This window comes from Leptidea sinapis, chromosome 30 (genome assembly GCF_905404315.1).
Source record: "Leptidea sinapis chromosome 30, ilLepSina1.1, whole genome shotgun sequence".
In the NCBI taxonomy this organism is placed as follows: domain Eukaryota; kingdom Metazoa; phylum Arthropoda; class Insecta; order Lepidoptera; family Pieridae; genus Leptidea; species Leptidea sinapis.
The window spans coordinates 1,650,164-1,672,475 of record NC_066294.1 but is presented as its reverse complement, the minus strand read 5'-3'; the positions used below and the strand labels follow the sequence as shown (position 1 = coordinate 1,672,475).

Sequence of the window (22,312 nt, the reverse complement as noted above, 5' to 3'; positions counted from 1 at the left end):
GAATAGGGTAGTCCCAGGTCCAAGGGTGTCGTAAGAGGCGACTACGGGCTTTTTGAAAGTGGGAGAGTCACGCTGCTGCCTTATGACGTCAGCACAATCGGGCCAGACTCGTCCGGGTTACTTACCACACTCGCACAGAATACCGGCGTGAAGTAGCGGCCTAGTGCCGCTATGTTTCGCATAGGTTAGTGTCGAGGACCGGAGGCCATTCCCCCCCGTCCTTTCCCCCCCCCCCCCCCCCCCCAACAAAATATGAGAGCGGTCCTAAAAAATAAATTACCCCAGGAGGGTACCGGCTCTTGTAGAGCCGGAGAATCCCTCCCCGAGCATTCGCACTCGGGCTGCCCCTCGTATTCTGGGGAGGGCACAGTACCGCGTATGTCACAGGACAAACAGGGCAGCAACACCACGGCACCCCGCTCCACGCTTAATGTGGACTTTTGTAACATCCGGGGAATTCACTCCAACTTAAACGCCGTCCACCACCACCTTGAGACGGCGCAGCCGGCCTTGTGTTTCCTTACGGAGACGCAGATATCTCGACCTAGCGATACGTCATATTTAACGTACCCCGGGTACAAAATTGAGCATAATTTCATGCTTCATGCCGGGGTATGTGTGTACGTTAGGGAGGATATCTGCTGTCGCCGTCTCGGCAATTTTGAGGGTAGGGGCCTGTCTACTCTCTGGCTCCGCGTAGATTTAGAGGACCGCGTCCGCATCTATGCGTGTGTCTACAGGTCCCATAGTGGTAACGCAGAAACGGATCACCTCATGGGCTGCGTTCAAGCGGCATTTGATGACGTGCTTGCTCAGATCCCCTCCGCTGAAATCGTAGTCTTGGGTGATTTCAACGGGCACAATGCCGAATGGCTTGGATCACGTACCACAGACTACGCAGGGCGATCTGTGCATAATTTTGCATTGGCGTATGGTCTGTCCCAATTGGTTGAGTCGCCGACGCGGCTCCCGGATGTGGATAGCCACATGCCGTCCTTATTAGATCTTCTGCTGACTACACATCCCGATGGTTACCAGGTCTCTGTCGACGCCCCTCTCGGAACGTCCGACCATTGCCTGGTCAGGAGTGTAGTGCCTATCCGACGCCAACGTCGCAGACCACCAGCGACCCGCCGCGTTTGGCACTACAAGTCAGCAGATTGGGATAGGATGCGTTCCTTTTTTGCATCCTACCCTTGGGGCAGGGTTTGTTTCCTTTCAGATGATCCTAGTGCCTGCGCCGTTGCAGTAGCCGATGTGATACTGCAGGGCATGGATATTTTTATACCAAGCTCTGTAGTACCGATCGGTGGCAGATCACAGCCCTGGTTCGATGCGTCAGTTAAAGCAGCATCTGACTGCAAAAAACAGGCGTATCGAACTTGGGTTGCGGCGCTGGGCTCAAAGGATCCGAACTGCAAAGTTCTGAAGAGGAAATATAACCGTGCCTCCAGATTTTTTAAGCGGCAAATCGCCCGTGCGAAATCGAAGCACGTCGTCAAAATTGGCGAGCAGCTTTCCAGTTACCCGACCGGAACACGCAAGTTCTGGTCGTTGTCGAAAGCTGCTCTTGGTAACTTCAACCAGCCGTCCATGCCGCCGTTGCACATGAGGAATGACACCCTGGCCCATACGGCAAAAGAGAAAGCCGATCTCCTGTGCACTCTTTTTTCCTCCAACTCGACTCTTGACGACAACGGAAAAACACCGCCGACCATCCCGCGGTGTCAGAGCTCCATGCTTGAAGTACAGTTCCGACAGAAAACTGTTAGGCGAGCTCTGTTTTGGTTGGACGTCAGGAAGTCGAGCGGGCCGGATGGCATTTCTCCAATCGTGCTTAGAACGTGTGCCCCTGAGTTGACGCCGGTGCTAACGCGTTTATTCCGGCACTCTTATTCAAAAGGCGTAGTCCCTGATTCATGGAAGTCAGCCCTTGTCCATCCGATCCCAAAAAAAGGAGACAGTTCGGATCCGGCAAACTACAGGCCTATTGCTATTACCTCCCTACTCTCCAAAATTATGGAGAGCATAATTGATCAACGACCGGCAGTACGGCTTTCGCCATGGTCGGTCGACTGGCGATCTTCTGGTATACCTAACACACAGATGGGCGGCGGCTATTGAAAGCAAGGGGGAAGGCCTGGCAGTTGGTCTGGATATAGCGAAGGCCTTTGATCGTGTATGGCACAAGGCGCTCCTCGCAAAACTTCCATCATTTGGGCTTCCCGAGAGCTTATGCAAGTGGACCTCCAGCTTCCTCACTGGGCGCAGCATACAGGTCGTTATCGACGGTTATTGCTCGAATCCCAAGCCCGTGAACGCTGGAGTGCCCCAAGGCTGTGTGCTATCTCCCACGCTGTTTCTTCTGCATATCAATGATATGTTGGACACCGCCAACATGCATTGCTATGCAGACGACAGCACTGGTGATGCCGTATACACGGGCCATGCAGGTCTCTCTCGGGAAAACGTCGACCAGTGCCGGGTGAAACTTGTGTCTTCTATCGAGTCCTCTCTCGAGAAGGTCGCGGAATGGGGTAAGTTGAACCTTGTCCAATTTAACCCCCAGAAGACTCAAGTTTGCGCGTTTACCACTAAAAAAACCCCATTTGCCGTATCACCGCTCTTCGAGAACACTTCCCTTAAAGCCTCGCCTAGTATCGGAATACTAAGTCTCGAAATCTCGAGCAATTGCCAATTCCGTAAGCCAAACTGGCTTCAAAGAAACTGGGCGTCATAAATAGAGCACGGCAATACTTCAAGCCGGCCCACATTCTAGCGCTCTACAAAGCGCAGGTCCGGCCTCACATGGAGTATTGCTGTCATCTCTGGTCTGGCGCACCCCAGTATCAGCTCGATCCATTTGACCGCGTGCAACGCAGAGCAGCTCGAATTATCGGGGACCCAGTACTCTGTGAACGGCTGGATCACTTGGCGTTGCGTAGAGACGTCGCTTCATTGTGTGTCTTCTACCGCATTTATCACGGGGAGTGTTCTGAAGAGCTGTTCAACCTGATTCCTGCCGCCGAATTTCACCTTCGCACGACACGCCACAAGTTACGATATCATCTCCACCATCTGGATGTGTGGCGGTCCTCCACAGTGCGGTTTTCAAGGAACTTTCTTCCTCGTACCACGAAGCTATGGAATGAGCTTCCTTGTGCGGTGTTTCCGGGACGATACGACATGGGTACCTTCAAGTGTATCAACGTCCTGCTCGTTTAGTCCCTTCTTTTCATTTAAAAAAAAGTTAGATTCACAGTGTCTATCTTGCTAGTAAGTCAATGCCAATCCCAATTATTGTGCCTGCTGGACGTATATGCACGGTGTCCACAGTGTTGTGTGTGACCATTAATCGTCGGTTCCCCAGCGAGTACCAGCTGGAGCCGGCCACGGCGCACTTCGCGGAGGAGCGCTCCACGCGCGCCTACAGCGTGGGGTCGCGGCCCGGGGGCGGCGCCCGGCCCGAACCCGCGCGCCTGCGGGCCTACAGCGCGGGCTCGCGGCGCCGCCCCGCCCACCACCCCCCGCACCCGCCGCACCCGCGCAGCTCCACCGAGGACCTCATGGAAATCGACTTCTCAGCCAACTCGCCGCAGACCAAAGTATGTTGTATTTTATTTATCATAATACAATAGTATTGATCCTTGCAACTTGGTACAATCGCGTCAAAATCGAAGTCGACAGCTAAAGGAAAATGATCCGACCGATATACATTATACGTGACTACGACGCGGTCGATCCGGCCATTCGCGTCGCCGAGGTACGTTTATTGTAACTGACGTGACGCCTAGAATACTTCCATCTGCCCGAGTCCAATCTTCCTCTTCGCAATGAGCAACTAATTCGCAACCAAATAAGATATTTTTATGTGACACATCACCATTAAAATCACCGAGACAAAACACTTTCTACGTCATCAAGTGACGCGATCACAGCACTAATGACTCCCAAGCATTCGGTTAACATCGGTAGGTTATCCGCGGCCTCTATGGGCATGTACACTGACACCACTATGATACGCGTGAGTTGTAAGCGGACTGCTGCCACACGTGAGTTACCACAGTCGATATGTTAAGACCGTCGCTTTTCTTATGCTTACTAGAGTAACCGCACCTCCAAAAGCTATATTGATAACATATTTACCAATTATAAACCCATTTCTCTGGCAATAATAATCATGAAGCATCTCTTCTTGAGTATGTTAAATAATACTCTAAATTGTTTAAAAAAGTTTGTTCTATTACAAAATCTATGCATATCAGACAAATAATTAAAAATGCGCCAAATAAAATAAAGATGACTTGGATATAATTAACTGGGAATCTGGAAGATTGAAAAACCGCAACATTGAATACAATCTATCAATAAACAATACAATAATACAATCTCAGCAGGAAGTTGCTACTGCTTATGAATTTTTTTTTTCTGAGATTCCAGTTTCTATCACAAACACTCTTGTCTCCACCACCAGTGTTGCTAAGTCACTTCTTCTGGAAAATGTTAGAGAATGTCAACAAAGTTTAAATTTTAGATTTGTTAACCCTGGAGAAATAACTAAAAGTTTTAAATCTCTAGACATGAAAAAAACTGCTGATACATGGAGCATTTCTGTTAAAATAATAAGTAGAATAATTGATGTCATAGCACCATATCTTGCAATAGTCTCTAATAATTATATTAATCATGGCGTGTTTCCTGACCTTCGGAAACATAGTAAAATTACACCAATATTTAAATCGGGATGCTCTTCTGACCCGAATATTAAAAAAAATTAAAAAATAATTTTAAGCCAAATGCTTACTTTAACTCTCACAATTTGGCTTTACTGGGGGATGTTCTACAATGGATGCAGGTGTTGAGCTTATCAAGAATATTTTTGATGCCTGGGAGGAATCGCAGATGCACTTGGCATCTTCTGTGATATATCTAAGGCTTTTTATTGTGTTCAACATTCAACGCTGGTCAGGAAGCTTTGTCACTATGGCATAAAAGAAACTGAGCTCGATCTTCTGATTTCATATCTAAACAATAGAATTCAGAAGGTCGATGCGAATGGCTATAGATCTCCTGGGACTCCTCTCAGTATGGGGGTACCACATGGGTCTATTCTTGGACCGTTCCTCTTCCTTATCTATATAAATGATCTTCCTAATCTTATACAGAAAAAACATAAGGTAGTATTGTTTGCGGACGACACTTCATTGATTTTCAAATTGAAAAGAAACCAAACTGTATGACGAAGTGAACGATATTCTATGTGACATCGCGTACTGGTTTAGCGCTAATAACCTATTGTTAAATAGCAAGAACACGAAATATATAAAATTTACCGTACCAAATGTCAAAAATGTTGATGCAAGTGTTTTGGTAAACGGAGACGTGATAAAATCGGTGGAATATGCTATATTTCTTCAAATTACAATGTTGAAGAATTGGCGAACAGACATAGTTCTTCTGCATGCGCGGTTAAAAAGATTAGACAATTAACTGACATAGATACGGCGCGACTAGTATACTTTAGTTATTTCCATAGTATTATGTCCTATGGTATAGTGCTATGGGGCAACGCTGCTGATATTAATACAGTATTTGTGCTGCAGAAAAGGGCCATTCGAGCTATTTATATCCTAGGTCCTAAAGAATCATTGAGAGCAAAATTCAAAGAAATTAACATCTTGACTGTTGCTTCTCAATATATTCTTGATAATGTCATGTATGTTCATAGCCATATAAGTGAATTTGCTAGAAATTGTCATAACCATAATGTTAACACCAGGAATAGACATAAGCTTATAATGCCTACTACTCGGCTAAGTCGAGTTAGTAAGTCTTTAGTGGGGCGATGTTTATGATTTTACAACAAGATCCCAGAAAATGTTCAAAACAAAAGTATTGTGTTCTTCAAAAGAATTGTTAAAAAACGTTTGTGTGGTAAAGGTTACTATAACATAAATGAGTTTCTTAATGGTACCACAGATTGGGAATGGAGCGACCGCCCTGAGGCTATTAAATATTAAGTTTAATTGTACAATATTACTTTGTAAACATATGTTTTGATAAAAAAAAGCCCACTGAGTTTGTTGCGCCCATTTTGCTCAGGCCTGAGGCCTGAGGCATTCATTTTCATTCGAGGAATGGGTGGTAGTTGTTTTTTTACTTTCAGTAAGTGATGTCACATCCTAGTTTGAATAAAAATATTTGGAATTGAATAAAAATGCCGCCTCCACATACAAACAAACGAACGATAACGAATGTAAAAGAAAGAGTGTGTCCATACCTAGGGCTCATAGAGGATATTCAATATTTAAAAATAGTTAGTTATAGTTCAAGTAGACTTACCGAAACACTGAATTGCTGGTAGTTATAACAATAGCTTTGGTTATGTAACTTAAATACAAGAAATTTAAAGATTTATGTATTTCACTATAAATAAACAATTTGGAAGTATACGTACATAAAATATGTAATATTACAGGTTATCATAGCAAGAACACCGCCCACCAACATACCGGACACGTACCGAAGGAACAATGTGGACGAATACGTCGATATGTCCCCCAGGAACGCCGGCTACGTCGAAATGAGACCCGGAGAGCTGCCGGCCACCCCCAACTCGACCCCCGGGGCGACGCCCCAGTCGACCCCCAGCGCGACGCCCGACGGCTACGTGGAGATGAGCTACGGCCGCGGCAACCGCGTCGCCAGTCGACCCATAGCCATCGCCGGCTCGCGGCCGCCGCCCGCCGCCTCGTCGCCGCGCACGCCGCACGGCTCGCAGACCATCTTCCCGTTCTCGCCCGACGGCGCCTCCCCGCCCGCGCCGGACGACGGGCCCGCGCTCAGCACGCTGCGCGAGATCTCGGAGGAGGGCCGCCGCAGCCCGCCCGAGGTGTCCTCGTCGCCGCAGTACGTCACCCTGGCGCGACCGCCGCCCCTCAACAACAACAAGGAGGACACGAGAGGTGACTGACATTATTCTTTTCCGAAACAGGATTTCTCTCTTCTGAGAAATTAGAGGTTGTTAATAAAAAGTTTAACGGAGGTGATGCTTAATGAATGGAACTGGAGGTATTGGTAAACCCCTGAAGTTCAACAACAAACGGTTAGTCCGTTTGTTGTCCGTTTGGTTTTAATCGTCTAAAAGTATTTTATTTAAACTTGCAAGGCGCTGTCCGAGGCTCGCCCCCTCGCGGCGACGCGGCCCCGCCAGGAGCGCTGCACTACGCGGCGCTGGACCTGGAGCCGCGCGAGGCGGGCGCGGCGCCGGCCCCGCGCCTGTACACGCAGATCGACTGGACGCGCGCCGCGCCGCCCGACCACCACCCGAGGTGGGTACACTCTCTAATTTCATTCGAAGGAAACTAATTTAAACCGCGATATAAAAATATTCAATATACTAGGTTTAAGATGCCATACATTCGGGCAGAATACTGATGGAAAAGTACAGAGACAAGAAACAAGACTTGCACATGATATTCACCGACCTAGAAAAATCTTTCGACCGGGTACCGAGAGAATTAATTTGGCACGCTCTAAGGGCCCAGACTGACCCCGATCATTGCATAATTATTGTCAGAGATATGTACCACCAAGTATCAACCAAAGTGCGAAGTCGGAACAAGCGATGAATTTGATGTTAAGGTTGGCGTGCTCCAAGGTTCCGCACTCAGTCCTCTGTTATTTAATATTGTAATAAACCACCTCACCTCAAATTTGCAACGAACGCCACCATGAAACATCTTAGATGCGGACGACATCGTCATCATCAGTGAAGATGTGAACAATCTGCAGCAGACTTTAGAATAGTGGAGAGAAGCTCTGAAATCATCAACTCAAGCAGAGAGAAAACCAAGTACATGAATTGCAACTTAAGTGGCATTAACAGCAAGAACACCATCTGTCTGCAGAACACCCAGTTAAAAGAAGTAGACCATTTAAAGTACATAAGGTCAGTCATCAGTAAAGATGGGTCAATAGACACTGATATAACCCATGGCATAAATATTGGTAATATCGGTTGGATGAAACGGACAGAACTATCGGGGGTGCTATGCGACAGCCGAATGTCCGTGCGCATAAAGGATATACGGAGCCGAATGCTGGCCACTCAAAAAATAGCATGAAAATCAGTTGCACTGCGCAGAGTTGAAGATGTTATGATAACTAGGCTGGATCAGGCCAGAAACACACACATAAGAGGCACCTTAAAAGTGAGACCTATCCCAGATAAACTGCAGGAGAGCCGTCTGCGGTGGTACGGACACGTTATTAGGCGACCATACAACCACATGAGCAGAAAAGTGCTCGTAAAGAAAGAACCCTGAGGACGAGGAAGAGCCCGAATCACATGGATGTGTATAGTAAATAGAAACATCAAATAAACAAAGAGACGACCCAGGATCGAGTCACCTGGAGCGACATGATACGGAGAGCCGACCCCAAATAAAATGGGAAAGGGCCAGGCAAAGAAGATTATATATAAACATACTTTAAAATAACATTAAAATAATCTATATACCAAAATCAATGTATTCTATTATGTCTGGTGTGTGTATAGGGACATTTATTTTGTCTCCCCCAACAGAGTCAGTAGATTCACAGTTTTTAACACGTCTTTGACAATAGTATTTTTACTTGCCACCACACTCAAGTCATCATCTGGGTGGTCCTACAAAACTGTGGAATGAGCTTCCTTGTGCGGTGTTTCCGGGATGATACGACATGGGTACCTTCAAAAAAAGCACGTACACCTTCCTTAAAAGCCGGCAACGCTCCTGTGATTCCTCTGCTGTTGCAAGAGAATGTGGTAATGTGTGTAACGAAAGCTACCCCTAAATGACGCCGATCGATGTTCCTCAATGAACATCTGAAAAGAACATTTCGGTGACCCACAGGACCTAAGAACTAGTCGTTCTTGATAGTTTGTCATAAAGGTATTTTGGCTTCTCGAATTTTAACACACCAAATAGAAGGCAAACCAAATGAAGTTTGCGCCGGAGTCCCATTTTTAACATTGAATGCTCATTCAAGAAAGGGGTTACGTGGTCGCAATGTGGTATATTGAAACAAAAACGGGCGCATGCATTCTGGACTTTCTGTATCAGTTTTTTTGTTACGGAAACTAAACGCGGGCCAAAGACGACATCTGTATAATTCAGCTTTGAGAGAACTAGACTTTCAACGAGGCGGATACGCATTTCCTACCGCGGCGGTGATGAATAAAAATAGCAAGTCTTGAATACGACGACGATTTTTTTTTAAATATTTAGCCTCTGGCTGTATGATAAAAATAAACCGCTATGTTTTGTGTCTTTGTATACCAGAAATCGAGTAAAAGACCTTTGAATTATTTCCTATCAACATGAATTTTGTAAAAGGGGTCCTAAATCACACAAGCATATTCCAAATGCGACCGAACAAATGCATTGTATAAACAGATGACAGAATTAATCTGTTTAAGATCTTTGGAAGTACGTTTAATAAACCCAACCATTTTCGTCGCCTTTCCAACAACTTCATCTATATGTGGTTTGAATGAAAGTCTAGTTTCAATGAATATTCCTAGATCTTTGGCAGTATTTACTTCATTGATGGCAAGGTCGTTAACAAAATAAGTTTGGGATATTACATTTTTCTTCCGCGTGATTAAAGTCCCCAACTACAGTAGTTTTATTATTAGAGGAGTTTAAAACATTAGAAACACTGTCGAGAAAGTTATCCAATTGTGGTATAGTTCAAGTAGGCGGTAAATATACACCACAGATGTTGATAAATCTTGAATTTGTATCAGTTATAACTTTCAATGTAATCCAAAGGTCCTCGTTATCACTTTCCCAAGAAATTTGCCTGTATGATGGTATTGATTTTGAAACTGCTATCAAAACCCCGCCGCCATCCACGATTTGTTTGCGTTTTATTGCGGTCACGTCTGGAATTCAATATCTCGCCATCAAAAATGGAATCGTTTAACCATGTTTCTGTTGCAATAATCACGTCATATGGAGGCCGTTAGACCTCCATTTGAATAGCTTAAAATGCTAAAAGCTTAGTCCTAATTCCTCAAAAGTTTTGGTAGTAAATTGATATATTATTGAGTTTCAGGGTCCCACATTGCAAGTCCATACAAGTTAATTTAGTTTGGATAATGAATCCTCACAAGATATATGAACAACGGGTGACGTGTCGTGCTTTCTCAGAAAAATTCGTCCGTTTCTTATCCAAACCCACTTAAAACCTCGCTCACGTGCGAGTATTCGGGTTTGCGAGTGGAGTTTCTTGTAGTATGGTGAGATGTGTTCAGATATATAGATAGCCGATACCGGGTCCCCGTAGCCAAAATACTCTTGGAAATAAGTATGTTTTCTTTATTATTTTTGTTGTAGTTCGCTACTGCAGCAATGAATATATCACGATGCTTAGTGCTGCTTAGTTTAAGTACTATAGAACGAGGTCGGGTATTGTTTGGGTCTATCTTTCTGACTCCAGATATTCCAACGATATCGGATTCTTAAAGCGGGCAGGAAACAACTTTAAAAATTTGCGTTGAGACGTTCACAAGATATTCTGATTTACTTTCAGGTAAACCACAGATTTCAATATTGGTTTCTCGGTTGTGTTGTTCTATTGAAGCGATACGAGTGGAAAGGTCAGTGACAGTCCGTTTTAGAATAGAATTTTCCTTATCTAGGGAAGAAACTGTGGCGTATGTCGACTTGAGTTCAGCTTTTAGAGTGTCGTATTCCTTTGCAAAAAGGATATTGATTACTTTAAGTCTTTTAAGTAAGATTACTTTAACTCCGAAAGCTCTCTCCTAAAGTCCACAAGTTCACTGCGCAGTATGTTTGAGATGGAATCCCGTACAGCAATGTTAACTTGACTATTGATGGCTCGGCAAAGGCTGAATGCTTTCAAGTGAACGCACAGGTGTGTTAGCGTTGTCTCCTCTGCGTTCAGACGAATGACATGAAGGGCATTTCCATGACGCTTTATAATCTTTTGATTGCTTTTTAAAATTGTCCAGAGGAATATTTAAGCAGCTATAGTGGTATTTGAAACTACAATCTCCACATGAAATTAACTCCCTAGGAATAATATTTCCCTTGCACGCTTCACATTGATGACCCATTTGAAAATCAATAAATATTGTTATCTATACCTTTAGTTTTTACAGGTGTGGCGCGTCAATCTTTAATGTAATGTTGACGTAAATCAATGCAGTTATTTCACTTTTTTAACGTTTCTATAGTAAACAATCCACTATTAACATAGAATAGAATTAAAAACTTCGGTAGGACAAGCACGTTTGTTGATGTCTGTGATTGCTCGTCGGCTTGTGCTGTTTGTGGAGGTATTTAGTTTCCATCAGAAGTGCCTCTTCTGATGGAAATTTGGATGGTTCGCTTGCGTCCTTACATCTAAGAAAAAACTGATTAACACTATATTTACAGATGCGTCCAGTAGGAGCAGAGCACCTAACAATCGCCCACCGCTGAGCGCGCAGTCTCGAGAACGCGGCGCTTCCGCCGCCGCTATGTTCCGTGTTCCTTTGCAACACATTAAGTGATATTATATTATTATTGCAATATTAAACATTGGGGAGCTGAATCAGTTTCGGGCAAGTGTTCATGACAATTGCGATTTGAGTTTCATTTGTGACATGTACCGGTTTTATATTAATCTAATCAAATATACAAATTATATTAAGTAGTTGATGCGTGCGAGTATTACGGAAACGGTAACGCACAAGCTTATTCAGGGCTCCAATAAAAGACGATTATAAAGCCGAGGAGTTAAAGGCTCATTTCTTAGATATTTAAAAACAGCAATAGTAAATCTAAGATCAAACCGTGTTATATCTCACTAGCGTCGCATTCGATAGGAACAATCATGCTTTATAGATCCACTGACTTCTACTATATACCACTGGTCTGGCGGCTGTCAAACTTGTGCCTATTTGATATTCGCCATTTTGGCGCTGTTGGCCATATAGCGAGAGTCTGCGGTACTAAAACTAGTGATGGCAACTATTTATAAAAAAAATGTGTACTTTATTACGTTGATTCTTGAAGTATAAATAATACGAAAAACGAACTAAATTAATTCATAATGCAAAACTACTTCAGAGTATTGTACGTTCCTTCGCAGCCATTTGTATTATGCGTCAAAATTAGTTCTCTGGACGCTCGCGAGTGGCGCCGTGGAATAGGCCCAAAAAATATGCTGTCAAACATATGGAACAGTCTGTCCAGTGGTATTTATACAAGTCAGTGTATAAAGCTACGAGTGTTAACGAGCTAACATTAGCAGAACTATTTGAAATGCCTTTTAAATTTTATCAATTGATTGCGTCGTGCGTTACCGCTCCGTGTGAGCCAACATAAGCCGGTTGTATGACAACGGCTTTTGTTTGTGTATAGACTTGTATATAATTAGGTTAAACAAAGGAGCGCATCGCTTTAACATTACTGCCATTAATCTACAGGTTGTTGATTGTTGGTTTAAACGAGTTTCACTATATTTACTGAGATATGCAGGTGGAATGGCCAAGCTGCGTGTAATAGTTCTGTATTACCTCGTAAATAATGGTCACCCTAAATAGGCCAATCGACGTATTACTATTAAGTGTAGAGTGTCCATTTTTTTGTAATATTTGCTAAAACATGTATGGTGTAGTTTCGACGGCTCCGTCTATTCCTCCTGCATACTGATACATTAGCATCTAGTGGTTAACATATACAAATTTATAAATTAAATACAGTTTCACAAAGTTATATTGAGATTTTAAATCCATGTATAAGGTCGTGTGAGGTCACTTATTAAATATATTTGTATAAATTATATAATGTATATTGAAAGCCCGCTTGGCTTACATATGAGATAGCTATTGGTATTATCACATCTATATTATGGAAATTTACAAAAGTAATAATAAATACAGCCTCGATATGTAAAAAATAATAATAATAATTTGATTTATTTAATTCTAGAGTCATTTTTTTAATTCATTCAAATTTGGTGGAAATACGGATATACATACTGGTACATACAACATATTTATGAAATATTTGCAGTAATCAAATTAAAATCAAATATTTAAATGAGGGTAAATATATTCAGTATAGAATATATTTTTAATGTAACTGATCGTATTTCAACCTAACAGACAGCTGTTTAAGCCTGGTAATAACTAGTAGACGTCCCTAGACTTGATTGAATTACTTGTTATCTTGTTTGTCAGTACACACTACGTAAAATTGAATTTTAAATATCAGAATCGATCTATGTTATATGTTAATATATATATTTTATATCAAAAATATTTTCGTCATGTTTAATGTGTAAAAATTAATTAGCCAATTATGCGCTTCCATTGTATTATAGTACCGTATAATAAATTATATTATTAATTGTCACACGATATATAGCCTTTAAGCGGAGCTTAGTTTTGAAATATTTTTGATATAAAATTTTAAAAAGTTAAAAATTATCATAGGCAATAGTTTAATTATTATGAAACGAAATTGATTAGATTGGCACGACTAGGTAAAGGGTTGATATTTAGGAAAATGAAAATATCTGTGTGTGAGATATTCTGCGAATAAAAAAAAACATATTTTTCTGTTCCTTAATAATTATTTTTTATTGATATGCTTTTGTTGTGAAAATTGTTAATAATTCTCTTCGAAAAATAGGTATGTGGGATTAGTCTGCTGGTGGCTTTTTGTTATATTATTTATTTATCTTTATATTTTGAATGTCGCATATTATGCGTGTGTATATTAGGCCAGGGGCAATTTTTGTTGAAACCATAAAAAAATAATAGCGGGATGAAACCTATTGGAAAACCTAAGAAAAAATAAATTATGTGCGATCTGCGGTCGGGAAGTGGAAAAGGGTAAACAGCGGTTTATCTTGATTTCCGGCAAAACTACAAGTCCTAAGCAAAAAGGTTGAATAACAAAGTTGTATACAACTTTTGTTGTCACACTTTTATATAACGCCAAAATTTATGTGAAAAATTCTTAAAACCAAATTTTGGTTTTTATTTAAAAAATAAAAATATTTTCACGAAATTTGGTGAAAAGTTATCTTTTTATGTGCCAACCCTTATTTTCAATCGAAAATTCACCCGTCAAAACATTTCCAGTTCCGGACCACAGATTGGCTGTGATTTATTTTTCCTTTTATTTAATTCTCTTCCTTTTCCAATGGGCTTCATCCTACTAATTTTTTTTTTCACTCCTCATTATAGGCTTCAGCACTGGTGTATGTTGTAAGAATCAATATCTAACCAGCGTATTGCATATTTCAGACGTCTATATAATACAACCAATTGCAAACCTTACTGGAGATACTATTAATATGTTTTATCTGTAACTTTAGCACAAAAGATTATTATTAATTAAAAATAACAGAAAAATGTTATATTTTCATCCGATAGCGCGCCATTTCCTAAGGAAGTTCATTAGACGTAAATAAAATGTAACCATATGAAAAAAATATATATAACGAATATTTGCTCGTTATTTTGTACAGTGCAGCGTCCAGATATTCGCAACAACCTTTTGATCATTGTATTCAAGTGCAATTCCGTGTTTCTTGAAAATATTCACAGATAATTTATACGTCTAGATAGAGTCCTGCTGTTGTATAACAACAGATAACAACAGGCCAGGAACATTGGTTTAGTGTTTGTGACAAGCTACGTCTTTCATTCACTATTTGTATGACACTTTCAGTTAATGTGCGTGAATTGCTTAAAATAGAGGTTAGCTGTTACAACTTTTTTGACGTTTTCACAGCTGTCATAGTCTATGTAGACGTATAAGTAATCTAAGACAATGTTTTAGTTTATTTTAACATTAAATTTTGTTTGTAATTTGTTGCCTTCCGACTTATTTGCTGCAAAACCATATTGGTAAAGCTCTAATGAACACGTCAATCACTGTCAGAATATAAAGTTGGGTCAAATGTTGCAATATAAATCGAATGACTTATTCATTTTATGGTAATTGGTGGGTTTTTGGATTATTTTGTTTAATTAGTCTGCTGTTAGTGAACAGTGTGATATGCAACCAGTGAAGTAACGACGTTTCATTATTTATTTCGATTTTGTTGAATTTACTGCACAGTTCTAAATAAAACTGAAGAGTAAATATAATATTTCCGAAATGCCCAAACAAGTTGTATATTATTAATTATATACGGTCATTGTAAGAAGAAAGGAAGTAGGGAATGGTTCAGGTTATATATTATAGGGTTGCCATTATATTAAGATCCCAATACGGGATGCACAACGTTTTCGATGTCCAAAAATAATTAACATATTTTACACTGAAACGCAGCGTTTCAACTTTATCAAAGCATGCGTGTACAGTAATTGCCCCTATAACGTGGTATCCTTTTAAGCAGCAGTTCATGTTACGTGATTTCAATCTCCTTATAACAGAGGCGACCCTCTGTATAACGCATGTATTTCCCACATATATATTTCTATACTGTGACATTTATAATTATTTGTACAGTTCATAATTAGCTTGGCGTACCTTTGAACGTGTGTCAGTTGTGTTATTACAAAATTAATAAGAATACATATAACGCGTTTTCCCATAACGTGGAACCACTCTACGGCGTTATTAACTGTAGTATTAGATACCGCGTAGGTATTTTGTTAACAGCTACCCTCTTATATGAACATAGTAGGAATGAATAATATAAAGTTGTTATTCGAAGTAGGTAATCGTAGTAGGTAGAGTAACAAAGTTTAATTTAAATTTATTATTACTTTGATCAGTTATATTTTGAGGTTGATTTTACTTTTGAAATTGATCTCTTTTTTCGTTATTATAATCACAGAATTGAGCGCATGTAATTTTAAAATTATAGTAACAAGGCAATATGGATTCAATGGTCTGTATAGACAATCTGTTTCGTTCTCACCGTCATCAATGTTAGTATGTATATTGTTATGGGGCAGTGCGACCGATATTAATACCATCTTTGTGCTGCATAAGAGGGCTATTCGCGCGATTTATAACCTAGGTCCTAAAGAATCATTAAGAAAAAAATTTAAAGAAATAAACGTTTAGACTGTTGCTTCTCAATACATTTTTGATAATGTTCTGTATGTTCATAAGGACATTGAGGAATTTTCTAGAAACTGTGACATTCATAATGTTAACACGAGGAACAAACATAAACTTGTTATGCCTACTACTCGGTTGGGTCGAGTTAGTAAGTCTTTCGTTGGGCGATGTATATATATGCTTCTACAATATGATCCCAGAAAATGTACAAAACAAATGTGAACGAAATTTAAAAGAATTGTTAAAAAACGTTTGTGTGGAAAAGGTTCTTTAATTATAAATGTTTACTGTATGATATCACATTGTAATCCATATTTTATATTAAAAAAAAGCCCGCTGAGTTTCTTGCGCCCATTCTACTCAGGTCTGAAGCAGTCTCTTTTGAATGGGTGGTAGTTTATGACGTTCAATAAGTGATTTTAAATCCTATTTTGAATAAAAATATTTGAATTTGAATTTATGACAGTCGCCGCTCGGCTCCAGCTGAATATTTCTATATGTTGTGAAAATTGTCGGGACAAACATGGGACATGTAGCAATACGGGACGGACTGTTTATGGCAACCCTAGATATATATTAGTATTGTTGAATTCATTCAATATTAGATCCATACTTTGTATAGCATTGGAAAGGTTGTGATGCTATTCAAAGTCAAAAATTTATGTTTATGTGATAAAGACTACCAGACAAAATTGATAATATTTTTTATAGAGACTCAATTCAGATTCTTTTGAAACAGCATATTCAAACTACAGTGTTCATTTGTGTATAGAAGAAATACTGATGATAAGATGATTATGAAACTGAAATATCGAAAAGTAAGAATTTATGTAAAAAAAAACCCAGTTGTAATAAGTTTTATACCCACCATTTTTACTTTACCTAAAAGTTCACTTTTCAAAAAATAGCCATATTTTTGAATGAGTTCAAAACATGGTTTTACATATGATTGGCATTTGGATGATAAGTGCCAGGCAAGGTTCACGCGGTTACTTCAGAGCCAGAATACAGCGAGACTTTTGAGAACTTCGTTCCTATACGACATGCAAGTCTGAGAGTAGTTGCAAGAACAGGACAGTCCTGGATTGAGGGAATCAGATACCCGGAATCGTAATCCTGCAGTGCAATACGCTCGCACGTAACCTATATTCTGGCCTGGTTCTCTAAATCAGTGTTTTTCAATCGTAATTACTTCGCGACCCCATTACAGCTTGAAAATTTCTGGAGACCGCCTTGTCAGTCAGATAAATAATTTATAATTACATTTTAAAGGACGACTAATATAATATATATATAATATAATGACTTTATGCACAAAGTGTTGACGTGTTTTGGATGAGATAATGAAAAAAAAAAATATCTAGGGCGCGGGAAGCTCTAAAGTTATTAGTAGGTACCATTCGCAACTTCATACCTGTGTGAACTGCCATTCTTTTCTAATGGTGGACATTAAAACAAAAAAGAGAAATAGACTTCATTTAGGAAATGATTAAATGTTAATATTTCAAAAATAGCACCACGATTTGACTTTTGAAAATTAAACAATTCCATCCTTCTCACTAAAATTGTGTGTTTGTTGTTGTTTTCATTAACTTTTTCTTTTGCCGGCAACCCTCCAAGGAAGGCTTTGCGAGCCACAAATTGAAAAACACTGCTCTAAATCATTAGTATCTATAGGACCATAGTCGAGCTGCATTGAACTTAGAAACACTTAAACAAACGTAATTTACCTCGATAGTTTTAATTTGAATTATCCCAGGAATAATGGCTGGCTTTTGAAAAGTGACCTTATTGTTTTTATAATAGAATCTAAAGTAGGCCCGATATATACATAACGTAAATAATGTGTTCAATAAGAGACAAGAAGTATTCATGTTCAACTATTGTTAGCTGTAGATAGATATATCTATGTGAAATGCAATACACGATTTTATTGTTTGTTACTTGTTGTTAAGGTTCGGGTTCGCGTGAATACTAATAGCAAATATATATACGACCGATGTGACACTCGACGTTAGGGGTCACCGAATGAGGGAAGGCAAACGGTCAAACATTTTTGATGTGAAACATGTATTGGCGCCACTGACCTCTACTATATAGCACTGGACTGGCGGCTGTCGAAGTGCTTTTGTGCCTGTGTGATATTCGCCATTTTGGCGCTGTTGGCCATGTAGCGAGAGTCTGCGGTAAAACTAGTGATGACAACCTCAGCAAACATCGATAGATGGTGAGAAATTATTAAGAAAAAAAAATGTGTACTTGATAACGTTGATTCTTGAAGTATAAATAACACGGAAAACGAACGAAATTAATTCAAAATGTAAAAATACTTCAAAGTATTGTACGTTCCTTCGCAGCCATATGTATTATACGTCGAAAGTAGTTCTCTGGACGCTCGCAGGTGGCGCTCAAATAGGCACAACAAAATTGCTGTCAAACAAATGGAACAGCCTGTCCAGTGGTATTTATACAGGTCAGTGATCGGCGCGCTTGCCGTTACGGAAAACCATATGACGCTCACTCGTGTCGTCATGCCTTCATAGATCGTCGCCATCTAATGAATTTATTTTATACCAAATCAATTTTGAAGAAATCAAACAAATTTCTAATGTAACACAACAGAACAATGCAAACTGTGTTTTATTTGTAAAGTGATAGTCTATTTTTATTGGAATGAAAATAAACATTAAATTTTGTGAAAATGATCACTTTCTCTTGCATCAACAAATAGTATAATTTGTAATTTTTTTTTTAATTTTTTAATTTTATCGGTATAGTTTTTAAAGTATTTGAATTATTGATAATATCTTTTATATTATCATAATATCGTAACATATTTCAATACGGTTACATAATATGTGTTTTGTTTATATTAAAAATGATTGACATATTAGTAGGGAATTAAGTATGTTCGATAGTATAATGAATATGATAGATTCATTTGTTTGCCCCTAATGTCGAGGCTTTATATGAATGTAATTAAGATAATTATAACTCTAGTTCATAGAACGCCTTTATAGTTCAAATACATTGTTAATTAATATTAACCGTAATGTTATGTGTACACAATACTCGGGTAGTTGGACCTTGCCAATATTTAGACCGAAATAACTGTTGTTCCTTATCCGCCATCTTGATATCCTTTATTTGTTAATGCTATTGTGTTTTTTACCAGTGTCTCACCTAAATATTAAGATTTAAGTAAGCGGCCTATTTATCTTCGTTTAAGTGAACAGATTTTTGTTTTTACACCCACCTATCGACTGAGAGCCACAATTAGATTGAGAAAACCCATTTTATTTATCTAGGCTTTCTAGCCTAATTTATGCAGTAAAAATATTATGACTTGTGATCCACTAAAACACACTGCACCAGTCATAAGACAAAATTTACTTTTTTAAGAGCAGGGACCAGAGAGTCTGCTATATGATATTGGAAGAACGAAATAACACACTAGATAGTTAGCACACGCGGGTGTCACATACACGGTACACATATATCGTCCATAAATCATGACATTTTTAAATAAAATACAATGTTATAATTGGACGTAATTCTAGAAAAACGTTACAAAACACAATCATGTCGAAATTGAGTTAAGAACACAAAACTGGTCACGTGATTCATATTCACGGACTGACACAAAATGGCAGCCCTACTTGTCACTCTTTCAATGACATCATGACTTAGTAGGCCAACCCACATGTATGGAATACACTGATATTTATTAAACTTTCAACACGAATTCCTTAAAATGTGATGTTTGTGGCTTGGAACGTTTTTCAGGAACTATGTCCAATTATTTGTGGCAGTAAAAGCTTGTTTTGTTGTTGGACCTCGGTTCAGTAATCAGTTGGTGAACAGGCCGCTTGTTTCTATTATTGTAATTATGTTGTTATGTTATAATTTCACTTGGTGAATGTTTAGTTAAGCTTTTGTTGAGACGTTCGGTGCCACCTCGCAACTATGTAGATAAATATTTAACACATTTTATATACGAGTAGAGTATGTTACTTATATTCCACTTAGTTTATAAGGAGCGTTGACTAAGATGTTAAGTGCAAGCGCACCGAATAGCGACGTGTGTTGGCCATTGCATCTCCGTTTGCAATTTGCCGCCATCTTGGAAACTGTTTATTGACTTTAACTACTGCGGAATGTTTATCATCGGTCACCAATACAAATTTAAACTATTGAAGCATATTGTAATCGGAGATGGCGATGTTTGTTTCGGCTGGGACGGATCGTACGACATCGAATGCTAGAGTGAATGCGGCCTTATTATCGTAAATTATTAATATTTAACTATATCTATATTATAGGTTTGATATAGAACGTGTGGTGTGGGCTTGTGGAGCTCCATTCATATATACTAGTCCCATTTCAAGTTTAAATAGGGTTCTTGCATAAAGATGTTCCTGTAACGGCGTAAGGATAGTCTTGTTTCGTTAAGTATAAATAATTATTGTGTACGAAGAGATGTTTGTGAGCGGAGCGGATGACGTCACGCGACGGCTGCTAAGGAGGCTTGATGTGCGGGGTTGTGAGCCTTATTGCATTGTTGCAAGAGCTAAATTACGACGGTTGTTTGGTAAAATGGTTTAGGTTCGGACTTGGGATAGTAGATATATTTTTCTACTTCTGGTGCTAGTTGTGTTGTATTCTACATAACGCTACGCAGGCATTACTCGCAGTCAATTATAAAGCCACTGTTTCTGATCCCTGTTCAATGCCCGCCAGCTAAAGTATATTATATTAATTTATTTGTAGGTTTACGGTGGAGGAATAGAGTCATGTGGGCAAGTGTGCGCACCTAAGCATACAAACACTTTGTCAAAGATAAACGATAAGCATGAAAGGAAAATAAAAATATGTCTGATAGAGTATATGTAATAATTAAATTAATAAATGAAGTCTCAAAACCTTAACACTTCGTAAAAAAAACGAATTAATCCGAATGATTCTAAATATGCACAATTAACACACACACTTACCCCGTAGTAAGGGGAAGTGTGCCCACTCGTGTGGGGTGAATTTGTGCAACTAATGAAACTAAGCGGACTTTTATTGCCTAATGATTTTAATAATACAACTTCGAATGTTATGCTAAATATAAAAAAAAGCTCAGATACATTATTGACTGAAAAAAAAAATACTTTAAGTTACTTTATCCTTAGTACAGTTTGACAAATTTGCCTTGACAGAAAATTTTACCATTACGCCACCAGATTCTTAATATTTAGTTATTTCGGTAAACTAATGATACCACGTGGGTTTTTCTTGCATAAGCTAATTTCACACCAAAACAAACTTCCCCCTCTCCATCCATAAATAAAGGAACTGCGCACACTTACCCCACGTGACTCTACATACCTACAATAAAATAAATAATTCAAAGACTGTCTGAAGTAGAACAACTCCTCGGAAGTTATCCGCGAATATCTATAGCGAGTGTAGTGTCGGAATAGTTACTCTTATTATTGATTACGTCTCGTCCTCGCGTCGCAAGTTTAAACTTGTTCTTCGTCCGTCATCTTCAGCTACCAATCAAATTCACCGTGATACCGTCAACAATCCGATGAAGTGGATACTTCTCTTGTCGTATGTGATTTTAATTTAGGATTTATTACAATTGCTATTTAGCAGAATGGCAACTTGGCTTAGAGCCGGATCGCAAAATGTATTTGTGGCTTTAGCGACCTCCAGCCGGTTCGCACTTATTGTTTCGCGTGGTTACAATTCGCAGTGATGTTATGATTTATAGGATTTGTTACAAATATTTAGCATAATGGCCACTTGGCTTAGAGCCCGACCGCAAAATTGTACAAAAATGCATTTTAGCTTTTGTGGTTTCCGGCCGGTCCGCACTTATTGTTTCACGTGGCTAGTAGTAGGTACGCAGTGATGTTGTGTTTTATAAAATTTCTAAACTTATCCTAATTTTGGTTCGTTACTTTTTGGTTACTTTCATATTATTAATTATGTAAATAAAAATAAAAGCTTTGGATTTCATTTGACTTTTATTATTTTTGATCCCTCAGTCACTAATTTGTGTGATTCTACCTCGAAGTTGTCATGTCACGTCACTAAGATCAATATGCAACATGAATTATTTAAAAATATTTAATTTATTTCAACCTATTTGGCTTGGGTACTTTGCATGTCGAGGTGTCTCCATTTACATATAGAGAATGTCTGTAGTTGAAAGCTCCGCTGAACCTTTT

General features: G+C 39.4%; 1 protein-coding gene and 1 long non-coding RNA gene across 3 annotated transcripts in view; both read left to right on the top strand.

The window, feature by feature from the left end:
* LOC126973742 (insulin receptor substrate 1) overlaps positions 1–7,239 on the top strand; it is a gene marked incomplete at its 3' end in the record, with an annotated part of 44,890 nt that extends 37,651 nt beyond the window's left edge. Inside the window, exons 8-10 of the mRNA XM_050821064.1 lie at positions 3,371–3,605; positions 6,479–6,965; positions 7,169–7,239. Coding sequence (XP_050677021.1) covers positions 3,371–3,605; positions 6,479–6,965; positions 7,169–7,239 — 793 coding nt within the window. The remainder of the gene's footprint in view (positions 1–3,370; positions 3,606–6,478; positions 6,966–7,168) is intronic.
* A 16-nt stretch (positions 7,240–7,255) lies between these two features.
* Positions 7,256–22,100, top strand: LOC126973941 (uncharacterized). 2 transcript variants are annotated; one of them, XR_007731446.1, is made up of 2 exons: positions 7,256–7,331; positions 11,451–22,100. It is a non-coding gene; the product is annotated as an uncharacterized LOC126973941 (long non-coding RNA). The 2 variants fall into 2 exon arrangements; XR_007731447.1 differs by lacking the exon at positions 7,256–7,331 and adding an exon at positions 10,493–10,648.
* The last annotated feature ends 212 nt before the right edge of the window (positions 22,101–22,312 follow it).